At 46.9% G+C, this 13,314-nt stretch overlaps 1 protein-coding gene across 2 annotated transcripts; it reads left to right on the forward strand.

Annotated features, from left to right (window-relative positions):
- Window positions 1-737: 737 nt before the first annotated feature.
- SLC25A38 (solute carrier family 25 member 38) lies at window positions 738-13,128 on the forward strand. 2 transcript variants are annotated; one of them, XM_039837377.1, is made up of 7 exons: window positions 743-1,173; window positions 6,681-6,802; window positions 7,427-7,511; window positions 8,218-8,397; window positions 8,652-8,820; window positions 10,607-10,773; window positions 11,994-13,128. In XM_039837377.1, exons 1-7 carry the CDS (start codon window positions 1,102-1,104, stop codon window positions 12,114-12,116), a joined length of 918 nt encoding a protein of 305 aa, XP_039693311.1. In that variant the 5' UTR covers window positions 743-1,101; the 3' UTR covers window positions 12,117-13,128. The 2 variants fall into 2 exon arrangements, with proteins under 2 accessions (XP_039693312.1, XP_039693311.1); XM_039837378.1 differs by lacking the exon at window positions 10,607-10,773 and having other exon boundaries at window positions 738-1,173; window positions 11,994-12,082.
- Window positions 13,129-13,314: the final 186 nt, after the last annotated feature.

A 13,314-nucleotide genomic window follows, 5' to 3' on the forward strand; every position in this document is an offset into this window, starting at 1 on the left:
CAGGAGCGTCAGGATCCCAGCAGCAATTCTCTTCAGTGGATCAGGCCAGAGAAGAATAAAGGGAAGTTGGGAGGTCAAAAAGGTCATTGACAGAGTCGAGGTTCTCAGATATAAAATCATTATATCTGGATGGACCAGCACTGTCCAACAGGAATGCAGTGCGAGCCACAGGTGTAATTTTAATTATTCTAGTAGCCATATTTAAAAAAGTAAAAAGAAAGGGGTAAAAGTAACTTCAATAATATATTTCACCTAAAACAAAAATCCAAAATATCATTTCGACATGTAAAACTATCAAAATCGTTAAGGAGTTATTTTGCCTTACTAATACACGTCTTAAAATTGGGCTATGTGGATAACATTACAGCACATGTCAATTCTGATGTTAACTTTTCAGCATCTGAAGGGAAATGTGTGTCGGCCAAAACAATAAAGACGTGTTTAACAGAAAAATATTCCACATGGCTTCAGTTGTTAATATAAACCAATTAAAATGAAATCAAATTAAAAAATTGTTCTTCAGTCACAATAGCCATATTTTAAGTGCTGAATAGCCACAATAGCTGCTGGCTACCTAACTCGACGTATCCCCCCCCAAAAACAAAATCGCCCGCTAAAGTGCCAACGAAGCTCTGAGCTCAGGAAAAACGCGGAACCTGCAGTTCCGGATATTTTCACGAGAGGGCACCGAAGAGCACACCTCGACCAGCTGGAGGCGAGCGTCCGACCCCGGAAGCTAATTCACACAGTTCTATCCAGTTCCTTCGGCTTTCTCCACCCCCGGCTCCACTCAGCCTAATCGCTTCAGGTCCTGAAGCTTGCGGCCGCGCAGGATGAGCCGGACGGCTGAGCCGCGGTGTCCGCCGAGCGGGTGAAGAGCCGCAAGTCGTTCCCGGGCGCAGGATCGTGCGGCACCCCCGAGCCACGCGCGGGCGGTGCACTCGCAGCCCCGGGACGCGCAGGTCCCAGTCACCAGCGGGCACAGACGGTGGAGAGCCCCGGCTTGGAAGGCGTCGCCCGGCTACAGCCATCGCGTTGTCTTCTCTTCCGAGGTTGCCGGGGCCGGGCCCGAGCTCTTAGTGCGCTCGCAGGCCTCCTGCAATGATTCAGAAGTCACGCCCCGCCGCGCTGCTGCAACCCCAAGATGTCGGAGACAGGGTGGAAACGCTTATGGTAAACTGCGGGGACGGGAAGGCAGGATTCCAGGCCGCCGGCTCGGGGAGGCGGCCCGGGGGGAGCCTTTTTCGCGCCCCAGACGCGCAGAGTTGGGGACTGGTTGGGACAGATGACGGGGAAGAGGGAGGAGAGGATCGCAGCGCATCCTTCGCTTGGGACGGCAGAGCAAAGGTCGCGCTGCCGCAGTGGTATCCGTTAGAGATGGGCGGAATTGCCGGGGCCTTGGAGGGTTTCGGGGAAATGTGCCCGCGAGGCCGAGAAAGAGATGCGATCGCTGCTGGGCGTTGCTTAGAGTTGGATGCCTTAAGTAACAGAGAAGACTCCTGGGCGTCTAGATACCTGGGCCATCTCCAGGCCCGGTGATGTCGCCAGACCGAGGAAGCTGGGATCGCTCGGAGCGGGGAGAGTGGTCACCTTCGGATCGCCAGCGGCAGCCTGCGGGGAGTCAGGTGCAGTGGGCGGGGCTGCGACGCGTCTGGATTGGCTGTCGCCGGGCCACCATGGATGAAGGCGGGGCTGGGCGGGGACGTCCCTGAGGACGGCGGCGCTGTGTTGCCGCTGATAGTGGGTGGAGGCGAGAGTGCGGCCTGGCCTTGGCCTGGGGGGGCCTTCGGCCTGCGGCCCCGGGCCCTCTCCCTCTGAAGTATTGCTTTGGAGTCCCGTTCGCAGTGGATGGGGGTGCGGGTTTTTTTTTTTTCCCCCGTAATAAAAGGCGATGGCAGATTTACGTTTACGTCTTTGAAAACGTGCTTACCGTGGTCTCTTTCTGGGTCCTCCAGCTCTGGTCTCGAGATCTGAATTGGATTTACAATTTATTTTTTTAAAGGAACGTAGGAATTGCTTGGAGAAGCTGTTTGCTAACTATTGAAGTGCTAGTTATTGTCTTTGTATACCTGTGTAGTATTGTTTGGTTGTCTTTGCCCCACCCACCCCTCAAAAAAGCTGGTTTCATTTTATTTACCTTAAATATTTACCTTGGGCTCTTTAGAAAATCTACTATGCCACAAAAGATGTGCTATTCACCACTGACAATGTTTTAAGATTATCGAAATGAAAAGTGTAATTTTGAACAATTATATCGCTTTTTTTTTTTTTTAACAATGAGAGGTTAATCTATACTGCTAGTTGTGGACGAAAAAAGGGGTTCTATGGAAAATAACCTCACAGGGTGCTCTGATCATAAATTCCTAACTGGGCAGGTCATGGTAGGTAGTCAGTCATGCACCAAGCATATGAACTTTTTTTAGTAAAAGTTTTATCTTTGACTTAAGCAAGCCCTACCCATTGTTTTTGTGTATCTAGGTTAGCACACCTTTGAAATGACCACCTTCAAGAGAGAACACAATCTTGTTGACTCTCCTGTAATCCAATTCCCACCTTGCTCTCTCCCATCTTCATGTAATCTTCCTAACTTCCTTACTGAATTCCAAATGCAGAAAATAAAGCACAAAACTGTCATTCTCCAGAGCATCTGAAATCTCGTTTCCTGGCAGTTGTCGTCCATTTGGCCCAAATAAATTCTTATAAAAATTCTATACGGGTTTGGACATTCTTACATTGACATAGTACATATTTAGCATTTGCTGTGTGCTAATGGACCTGGAAAATTATAAAGTTTAAAAAGTGTGGACACTAGTAATTTGCTCAGAAAATATTTGTTGAGCCACTATTATGTTTAAGCACTACACAGTGAAAATAAAGACAAAGAAGATGGTTCCTACAATGGAGGAGGGTGTGTGTGTGAGCGAGAGAGAGAGAGAGAGAGAGAGAGAGAGAGAGAGAGCGAGAGCGAGCGCGAGAGAGCGCAGAGCGAGCAGAGCAAAGAGCAGCAAAACAAATTTCATAATGATACTTATGAGCATTGGGGAAGCAGCACCTGGGAGAACTGCTCAGAAGCTGTACCTACAGGTCATTCCTGTAGCCTTGCTAGAGCAAAGGGCTGCAGGGAGCCAGGGGGATGGGGCATACAGGGCCCCCCAGCTTTAACCTGTGGGTTTGTGGTCAAGGGAGAGCCATGTGTTGATTTCCTGTTAGCTGATTGATTCATTCTTGACAGTTGAGCACCTACTGTGCACCGGGCTTCGTGGTCAGTACTCGAGATACCACCATGAACTCCATAAGCAGGAGTTGTGGCCTCTCCTGTCCTGGACCCTCAGTCATAAGGGAGATGGGCTCAGGTGTGGTGGAAGCACTGAGGGCGGGTTTTCCCAGAGCTGGTAAGGTCTAAGCAGAAGCCCTGGAGGATTAATTAGACGTGGGAGGAGGTAGGGCAGAGTTTTCAAGGGATGAAGAGGAGAGTCCATTAAAATCCCTGAGCATGTAAGACGGAGGCTGAGAGCACAGACCTAGAAGATAAGGCAGGGCCATGGTGATTCATGAAAGGCCTTGGAAGTTAGCAGTCTGGACTTTATCCTGGGAAGAACATGAAACAATTAAAGGGTATTGTTTTGTTTTTAAGTTTTAATTCAAGTATCTCACTGAAGGTATTTGTACCTGGAAGCAGTGTGGTCAGATCACAGTTTTAAAAGATGACTCTGGCTTCAGGGTAGAGAATGGATTAAAGCAGTGTCCCCCAACCTTTGTGGCACCAGGGACTGGTGCTCCTATGGGAATCTAATGCCTGATGATCTCAGGTGGAGCTGAGGCGGTGATCCTAGTGCTGGGGAGCGGCTGCAGATACACATAAAGCTTTGCTCGCCCATGGTTCACCTCCTGCTCCGTGGCCCATTTCCTAACAGGCCAAAGACCCATACCTGTCCTTGGCCCAGGAGTTGGGGTCTCCTGGATTAAAGGAATCAAAGAGATGAGGTGGTGGCAGTCACCCAGGATAATGGGGCTCTGAGCTAGGGTGACAGGGGTAAATTTGAGAACTTTTAGGAGGTAGAATGAGAAAGTGCATTAGAGGCTGAGTCAGGGGTACCGCCCAGGTTTCTGGCTGGGACAGCTGGCTAGATAAATGACAGGGCATTCGCTGGGATGGGACTCTTGGAGGAGGAGCAGATTGGGGGTGAGGGAGAGAGATGAGTTCAGGTTTGGAAATGTCCAACGTGCCTGTGGGACATCTGTGTGAGTGGATACAAGGGTCAGGAGCTCTGGAGAGAGGTTCCAGTGTGGAGAGGAGGGCGGGGCCTGAAGCCCTGGCAGTGGGTGAAGGGGCGCGAGAGCGGGTTCAGGGAGAGAAGGGGGAGGAAATCCCTGAACCTTGAGGAAAGCAGCATCTCGAGGAGCCTGGGGCGTCTGCAGGAGACCACTGCCGAGCAGCTTTGAAGTGTCCTGAGTTTTCACTCCAGATTCGGGGTGTGGTGAAAAGAACATGAACTTTGAGTCCTGGCCAATGGCTTCAAACCCTGTGACTTATGGCACATTTGTGACCTCTGTGAGATCTCATATCATCTGTAAAATGGGTTTAAATACCTAGCTCTTAATAGTGTTATGAGGTTTTGAGGAGTGTGTAGAGAGGCCTCCCCCAGTCCTGCTGGGAGCACAGTGGAGGGAGGCTGCAGACTGCTGAAGAGGCCACTAGGATGGATTGTTGGGGGGCCGGCTCTGGGAAGACTTGAAGTTATCACCAGCAGGACTTGGTCATGAAGCACTAGATAGACAGACTGAGGAGTCTTACGCATCTCCCAGATTTCCCACTGGATCGGAGGAGGGGCGGGCGTGTGCAGAAGTGCTGACTGAGTTTCCATTTCAGGTGTTGAGTTTGGGATGTGTGTGTGTCCGTGGGAGGTGGGGGAGGCATGGGAATAGCAGTCTGGAGAGGGGCTGCAGGGGCTGGCGATGGATGTGGGTGGGAGTTGCCGGCACGTGTGCGTGAGGGGTGGGTGTGGGTAGGGTGAGGTTGCCCAGAGAGGCTGTAGCCGGAGGAGATAAGAGGAACAGCAACATCTGCAGGCAGGCAGAGGGAAGGAGACCTCGAAAGGCAGCCGGAGGAGAGAGAACCCCAAAAGTGAGTGGCGAGGCGGTCAGCCATTTCAAATGCACCACAGAGGCCAAGTAAGAGAAGCGTAAGGATGGGAAAGGGGTCCTGGGATGTGGCAGGTCCTTGGGGAGCACAGAGGGCAGCTTCAGTGGAGAAGCGTGAGCTGGGTGGCAAAGGGGGGTGGGGAGGGGAGTGCCGAGGAGTGACTGGCCAAGACGCAGCTCGAAAGATAGGGGGGCTTTCAAGCTTATTTCCAGGCAAGGGAGAAGATGCCAGTGGAAGGAAGAGGCTGAGTATGCAGGGAAGAATGGCTCATTGATGCCACAGAGTGTACGACGAGGCCGAGATACACAAACCTCATGGGAATATGTGTGAGCAGCAGTGTGGATTGAAGAAGCCAGTGTGTGAACTGTTGACTGAGCGGGCGCATTTTGCTCGGTTTCTCTTGTTGTCTTAGCAGTTCTACCACTCTGGTAATTTTACAAGCTATTTGAACCTGGTTATAAGCTCCAGCGTTTACTGTCTGAACTTATCTAGTCCTTTCTCTAACAGTCTTTTAAGTAATTCTAGTTATAATTTGAGACTTGTTCATTTGGTGGAATATGGAATGATCCCTCTTCTCGAAAATAAATACCGTGGATTACAAACATTTTGGCTATGTTATGTGTATACAGGCAACTTCATATTCGTCTTAATAGTGTTTTAGGACAACAGTATGCCATTCATTTAAAAATAATGAGGGGAAATTTTTTTTGAAAAATAATAAGGGGAGAGAAGATCTTTTTGGATGGAGCTTGCCAGGGGCTTCCTTTGGAGAAGAGGGCTTTCTTTCCTAACTGGATTTTTTTAAAGTGCCTTTTCAGGGCCTCATGTGCTGGAGGCTGGATCCTGGGGCCTGCTGTGAGGGCTCTGCCTGGGGGAAGGACGTTTAGTCTGGGAGGGAGTCCTGCCCATCAGGGTGGTGTCTGGATCCGCCAGTGTGTGTGACTGTCCTGGCTTAAAGAGGAGCCAGCAAACCCAAGAGTGGCCACTGGTCTGTGGTGCCCTCTCTGAGCTGCTTAGGTCCCAGCAAGCTGGGTAGGTGTTAGATAAAGGGAAAGTTTTCAGTTAAGGAAATTCATAGGTTTTACCGGAAATGGCACATGTTGTAATTGTGGCTGAGCTTAAGGTTTTCATTTCCTTTGCCTTGGTCCTGTAAATAGCTGTAGGTTCTGTAGCTGTGGGAACCTGGAAACCAGTTCAGTTAAACACTGTGTTCAATTGATTTTGCTTATACGAAGGTAGATGGCCAATAACTTTTATTGTCAGGACAAATAGGGAGGCGTGGTTGGTGGCATAATTCACAGATAAAAATAGATATGTTGCTCAGTAGGAGCAAAGTCGTATCAGTACTAGGTCCCAGCGCTACCTCTTGCAGTGTGCTATGTTCTCGACAGCATCCCAGCACTGTTCATTCCTGGCTACGCCTTCTCCCTTCTCTAAAGTGTGAAGATAACACAAGGTGAGTTTCCAAGAGAGCCAGCCTTACAGAGGTGAGGCTTGCTGTGGCAGAGCTGCTGATAGGTGTTCTCTTATCTTGCAGTTGCATCCGGCGATGAAAGCTTTCCTGTGTGGCTCCATCAGTGGGACCTGCTCTACCCTCCTTTTCCAGCCCCTGGATCTCCTCAAAACGCGCCTGCAAACTCTCCAGCCCTCGGCCCCTGGGTAAGGTCTGCTTCCCCAGCTTCACTGAAGAAGTGGTTTCAGCAACTTCTCACAGACACAGGGGTATCTTTACTCAGTTAAGTCAACTTTCATTCTGTTGGATGCGCTAAGAGAAACAGGCATGCCTAACTTTCATTGGGTTTTGTGCATATTCTTTTCTGTGAATATTTTTTGTGTTTGACTTTTCTTGTTAATTAAACGGGGTCCTTCCCTGAGCAGCTTCCTGGGGTCTGCCTCAGTGACATTTGCGTTTTATTGTGCCAGCCAATAATGGCATAACTGTGCTGCCTGGTACGAATAGTGGGTGGTTTTCTGGAAATAATGTAAGTATTGTCTCTTGTGCCCCCATATTGGGTTCAGCACTGTGGGAAGTATACAAAATATATGTAAAACAGAAAGATGTAAAATGGAAGGTTATCCTATTGCTTGTAGTATGAATGGGCGGATAATTGTGTAAACGTCAAGTCATGAACACACAGCCCCTCCAAGATTCCAGGAAACATTATAGAGATTCTTAAGGGCTCTAGAAAAGAGTCCATGCAGAGAAGTCCTTGAGCAGGGTATTCTTTTATGTTGTGGTCTAGGACACTGTTTCTTCCCCTCCTTTATTTTGTCTGCCCTTAGGGCCAGACGCGTAGGGATGTTGGCGCTGCTGCTGCAGGTGGTCCGCACGGAGAGTCTTTTGGGCCTTTGGAAAGGGATGTCTCCTGTAAGCTGCCTCTTGGAGCTTCTCTTGCACCTTCTCCTTTAATATCGAGCCATTTCTCATCTGCCTCAAGTATCCTCCTCTCCTTTAAGCAAATGTGAGCGTGGGAAGCGGTAGGAGGACTTCGCGGTCTTCTGCCCGCCTCTCAGACTGTTGCTAACTCCGAGGGCTGGGGCGGGGGTGTCCATTCCTGTGCCCTAGTGCGATGCACAGTCTCTAGGGCACACACAGCTGGCGCCCTTCCTGTCCGCATCTCCTCGTCCCTACCCTCCGGGCAAGTGGGCTGAGACCTCTGCACCTGCATTTCTTTGCCTAAAGGTTTTTTCTGGCCTTAGGAGGCTCACTTTAGAAGTGCTAGGAATTACTGCTCACCCAACCCCTCCGTAGCCAGTAACCAGTGAAAGCTGAGAGCTGGTGTTCAGACCTCACGCCCCTCCTCAGGTAGAGGGATGACTCTGAGGCATTTCCTACACTGACGCCCAGAGTTCCCCGAAGGGATTAAGTTGCCCATGGCAGTAACTGGTTACATAACACACCCTTCAGTGGCTGCCTTCCCTCCCGTCCCCCTCGCTCTCCTGCTGCTTGCTTTTCCCTCCACACCTAAGTCAATTACTTGCATGCAAATCCTGGCCCTTCTTTTGGGAAAACCCAGCTAAGATAGGATCTTACATTGCGGATGTTTTATTTCTTTCTTCTGACTTTTTCACAGTCCATTGTGAGGTGTGTCCCTGGCGTTGGCATCTACTTTGGCACTCTCTACTCTCTGAAGCAGTACTTGCTGCGCGGCCACCCCCCCACGGCCATGGAGTCAGTCATACTGGGGGTGGGCTCTCGCTCAGTTGCAGGGGTCTGCATGTTGCCCATCACTGTGATCAAGACACGTTACGAGGTGAGTTTGACTGCTGGCTGGGTAAACAGAAGCACTGGGCTCTTGTGTCAGGTGGCCACTGATGTCATCTCTGGATTTATACTCTAACATGGTGGCCGATGTGGTCCGAGAACCCATTTGTGCAGGCAGGCCAAACCACGTGTGAACGAGAGCCCCCGGTGCCCTGGTACTGCCATCTGCCCTGAAGTCGGCTTGGTTCAGTGCTCAAACCCAGGGCCGCCGTGCCAGTCACCGGTTCTGTGCTTCCTTTGCAGAGCGGGAGGTATGGCTACGCGAGCGTCTATGCAGCCCTGAGGACCATCTATCGCAGCGAGGGGCACCGGGGCCTCTTCAGTGGCCTGACAGTGACACTCCTTCGAGATGCACCCTTTTCTGGAATCTACCTGATGTTTTACAATCAGACCAAAAGCATCATGCCCCCTGGTACGGATAAAGGAAGGTCGGGTGGGGAAGAGATATCCCCAGGACACATTCTCACAATTTTCTTGGTGACATGAGACTATTTGTTGCTCTTAGCAGTTCCAGATTCCTAGAGTTTGAGGAACTGAGCCTGAGCATTGTGGCAGGCAGAGGCCAGTGCTGGGATGCAGGGGCAGACACGGCAGACATGGTCCCTTTCGAGTTTATAGCCTATTATGGCAGAGTACTGATAGTGCTTTAATCTTGGAGTCGAGGATGGGGGTGGAATAAAGCACTTTTACATTGGTCCTGCAACATTACTTCCCAAATTTGCCTGATCTTAAGATTTCTGGGTCCCACCCAAGGCCTCCGAAATTAGAAGCTTTGGGGTAAGGCCTGAGAGTCAGTATTTCTCAAGAGGCACTTGTTGTGATTCTTACCCAACAAATTGGGAAAATGCCAGTGGATTAGGAACTGAAAGAAAAATATTATTTTCACCTCCCTTACTGTATTCCCAGTTAATGTGGTTTTGAGCCCTCTATTCAGGTGGAGAGAGAGGTGCTAACCCTCGGGCATTCTGGCAGGCCCACCCTACCAATAATCTCATGTTGGACAAGACATGGGCAGATCAATGGGCAGTGAACATCCACCCCAGCAGAGCCAGATATGGATAGAAACGCGTCCTGTAGAATGAACCTACATTCAATAAGGCATCTATGGATAATTTGAGCAAAGAATCTCAACCAAGATCATTTAACGATTGGGAAATCTGAAATGCCAGCATCATGACAGTGGCGATCAGCTGCAGTTGGGATGCTTTGGAAGATGTACCGCTTCTCCTCAGACACCAGGAGGCGACGATGCAGGGCACAGCCTTATTTTGCTGTAGAAAATTAAGGCAATAAGGAAACTTGGATATACATTTTTAATTTCTCAATCCATCTTTAAAAGTTGTTTTAGTATTTAGAAATCATTTTAAACTTACAAAAAAAAAAGCCACAAGGATAATACAAATAACTATAGCCCTTTATTATTTTCTTTCTGTGTGTCTCATTGTTTAAGAATGCATTGCACACATGATGCCCCTTTACTCCTAACTACCTCAGTGTGTTTCCTGAGGACAAAGACAACCTCATGGAACTATCTTATCAAATTAGGATATTTAATATAGCTACAATTCTTTACTCCATAGTCCAATCTATAATTTTAATTTCTCCAATTGTCCCAATAGTATATTTTGTAGCAATTTTTATTTTTTATTCTCAAGAGCATAGACCAGTTTTATAACCTCAGCCTGGCAGTTTCTGATGTTTCCTGGTGACTAGATTCATTTATACATTTTTAGTAAGAGAACCATATAAGATATTATATCCCCAGTGCCTTACTTCAAGAAGCTCATGGCATCAGTTTGACCCATTGTGGGTGCTGCTAAACTTTTTATCACTTTGGTATGATAGCATTTTTTATTTTTATTTTTATTTTTTGTAATTGGTAGGTATCTCTGGGAGAGATACTTTAAATCTGTATAAATCCATATAAAGCATCTTGCTCTTTTCATCCATATGTTTTAGCATCAGTCATTGATTCTTGCTTGAATCAATTATGATGATGGTTGTAAAAAGGTTAATTTTTTAACTTAATTATTCCATCTACATTTATGAGTTATACCTTTCATTTTTTAATTCTTAACGTTCTTTGAATCCAGACCCTTCTGGCTTTTGGGAAGAATTAGTGGGCAACTTGGCATTGACATTTATTTGATGAATGTGAGATTCATTTATAACCGAATGTTGCCTTTGTCCTATTTCAGACCAATTGGATGCAGCCCTTATTCCTGTTGTAAATTTCAGCTGTGGGATATTTGCTGGTATTCTGGCCTCACTGGTAACTCAGCCTGCAGATGTTATCAAAACTCACATGCAGCTCTCTCCAGTGAAATTTCAGTGGATTAGCCAAGCAGTGACATTCATCTTCAAAGTAAGGCGATAGAGCAAATATTTGTTCTCATTGTGGTTAAGGCTCTCACCCTCTAGAATCACCTGGGAAGCTTTTAAAAATTCCTATTCATGGGTCATAACCTAGGCAGATTATATCAGAATCTCTGGGGGGTGAAACTGGGGTATCAGTATTTTAAGTCCCCCAGTAGTTCCAGTGCATTCCCAAGGTTGAGAATCACTGCTAAGATGATTCTCATCTGCTGGTCTGGGAGGACCTAGTAATCTCATCAAGTAATCGCCTACCTGGTTTCTACAGGAGGAAATGTAGTCAGAAAAAAACCACAAACACATTATTTTTTTTTTAGGGTTTATTTTCATACAAATGATATTATTGAAAATAAAGAGGACAGTGATGTAAAATGCACTCAGGTTCTACTTAAAAGCCAATTGAGCTGGTCCTTTGGAAACTTGTACTGTTATCACTCACTGTGTATTCTTATTCATGGTAAATTTATCACCCAAGTCTTTAGATTTTTCTGTACTATGGAGCAGAGGAAACATGTAGCATATGCATCAAGTAATCTGTCTCACCCTATATATAAACAAATATTTGTGAATCTGATTAGATTTCTCACTCTGCTTCCATTGCCAGATTTCTTCTCTATACCTCAAATCATAAAGTTTGAAAATATATTCTTCAGTATATATGAAAATGGCAGGAATGATAACAATAGGAATGAACAGATTAATCCAGGTTTTGAGGGAGGAACAAGCAATGTTTTGTCTTTAATTCTTATATATGGCCACCAGGAACATAGAGTGAATTACAAAATAGAAACACTCCCTCTGGGCAGACAAATTTTCAAAAAGATACCTTTTTACTTCAGCCTGGAGGCAGGGCCCAGGGCTCGGCAAGTGGACGGCCTTGGTCTGGATTTCATCTGCCACTTGGAGCCTGGTGCTTCTGTGCACTGTACACCTGTACACGGCAACCCTGTATGAAGATCTTTAGCTAAGAAACTCACCTGGATAGAGCAAGCCTAAAAAAGATAAAGCTTAGCAATTATGCCAAAAAAAAAAAAAATGCTTTTTTAAAGGTCATTGTCTCTTTGGACCCATTAGTCACAGTTTTGACATTATTTGTGAAAGTCTAAAAACTAAGACTCAAAAATGAGCTAACAGAGAGAGAGCCTCACTCTTGTGCCAGGTGTGTAATTGTATTGATAATTAACTGAGTTTTACCGTTCATTTTCCTCATAGGACTATGGGCTGCGTGGCTTCTTCCAGGGCGGTGTCCCCCGGGCCCTCCGCAGGACTCTGATGGCAGCCATGGCGTGGACAGTCTATGAGGAGATGATGGCCAAGATGGGCCTGAAATCTTGACTGGGAGGGGACCGAGAAAAGATGGAATCTATTGCCCTGCCTGGTTTCTGCCAAGGGCTACTTCATCTCACTATCCTGGAATAAGATGAAGTCCATTCTGGAAAGCTAGGCTGATATGTCATCCTGTCACCCAGTTCAAGTAAAGAATGAATGGGCCTGACTCAAGCCTTCAGAATCTCCCAAAAGAAGAGTCACCGGTGACAGGAGAAGGGCTTGCATCCCCTGCAAGGCTGTTTGAAAGCGTGTCCTGAGAGAGAGCTGTCAGGTGGCCCTGCTTCAGCCGCCCCCTACACCATGGTGCCTCTTCGGATCTGGTCCTTAGGCAAAGAATGGAGCTGTGGGCTGCCCTAGGTGGCTGAGGAACTCCAGCTGGGGTGGCTGGAATTGCCGAGTGAGGAGTCATTGCCACCAGGCTCAGGTGACAGTGATGTCAGGATGAGGGAGAAAAGCTGTCATTACTTAATTGGTTCCTAAATCAACCTCTCAGAGGCTCCGAAGAAAGGGGGACGTGGCTTCCTCGCCTCTGTACAAATAAAATGTTTTGGTCCTGGCCCCATGGTCATTTCTGCTCTAAGTCGTTGTAGCATTTTTATGCACCTGAAGTTCAGATAAATAAAATGAAGCACTTTATCCTTGAAAACTTTAGAAAAGCTAAATGGTGTCATCACTCTGTTTTAAAATAACAAAACAGTCTACAGTGGCCAGTTCTTGAGCTATATAGGTCCTAAAACCTAAAAATTTACTTATCATCAGTTCATCCATTTCAAATACACAATTCAACGATTTTAAATAACTTTACTGAGTGGTGTAACCATCGCCATAAATCAGTTTTAGAACGCATTTGCCCCCTGGTTAGATTTCTTACTTACAGTGAATTCTTATTCCAAGCCTCAGCCCCAGACAGCCACTGATTCCCTTTTCTGTCTTTATAAATCTACCCTTTTTGTACACAATGTTTTTGAGGTTCATCCACGATGTGGCATATTAAACACCGTTCTTTTTTATGGCTGAATAATATCCTATTGTATGTCTATACCATATATTATTTGTTCATCAATTGACTGAGTAGTATTTGAATTATTTTCACTTTTTAGCTCTTATGAATAATGCCACTGTGAACATTCATGTACAGGTGTTTGTGTGGATATATGTTTTCATTTCTTTTGTGTGTTTGCCTAGGAATGTCATTGCTGGGTCA

This window comes from Pteropus medius, unplaced genomic scaffold, assembly GCF_902729225.1.
Source record: "Pteropus medius unplaced genomic scaffold, Ma_sr-lr_union100, whole genome shotgun sequence".
NCBI lineage: Eukaryota > Metazoa > Chordata > Mammalia > Chiroptera > Pteropodidae > Pteropus > Pteropus medius.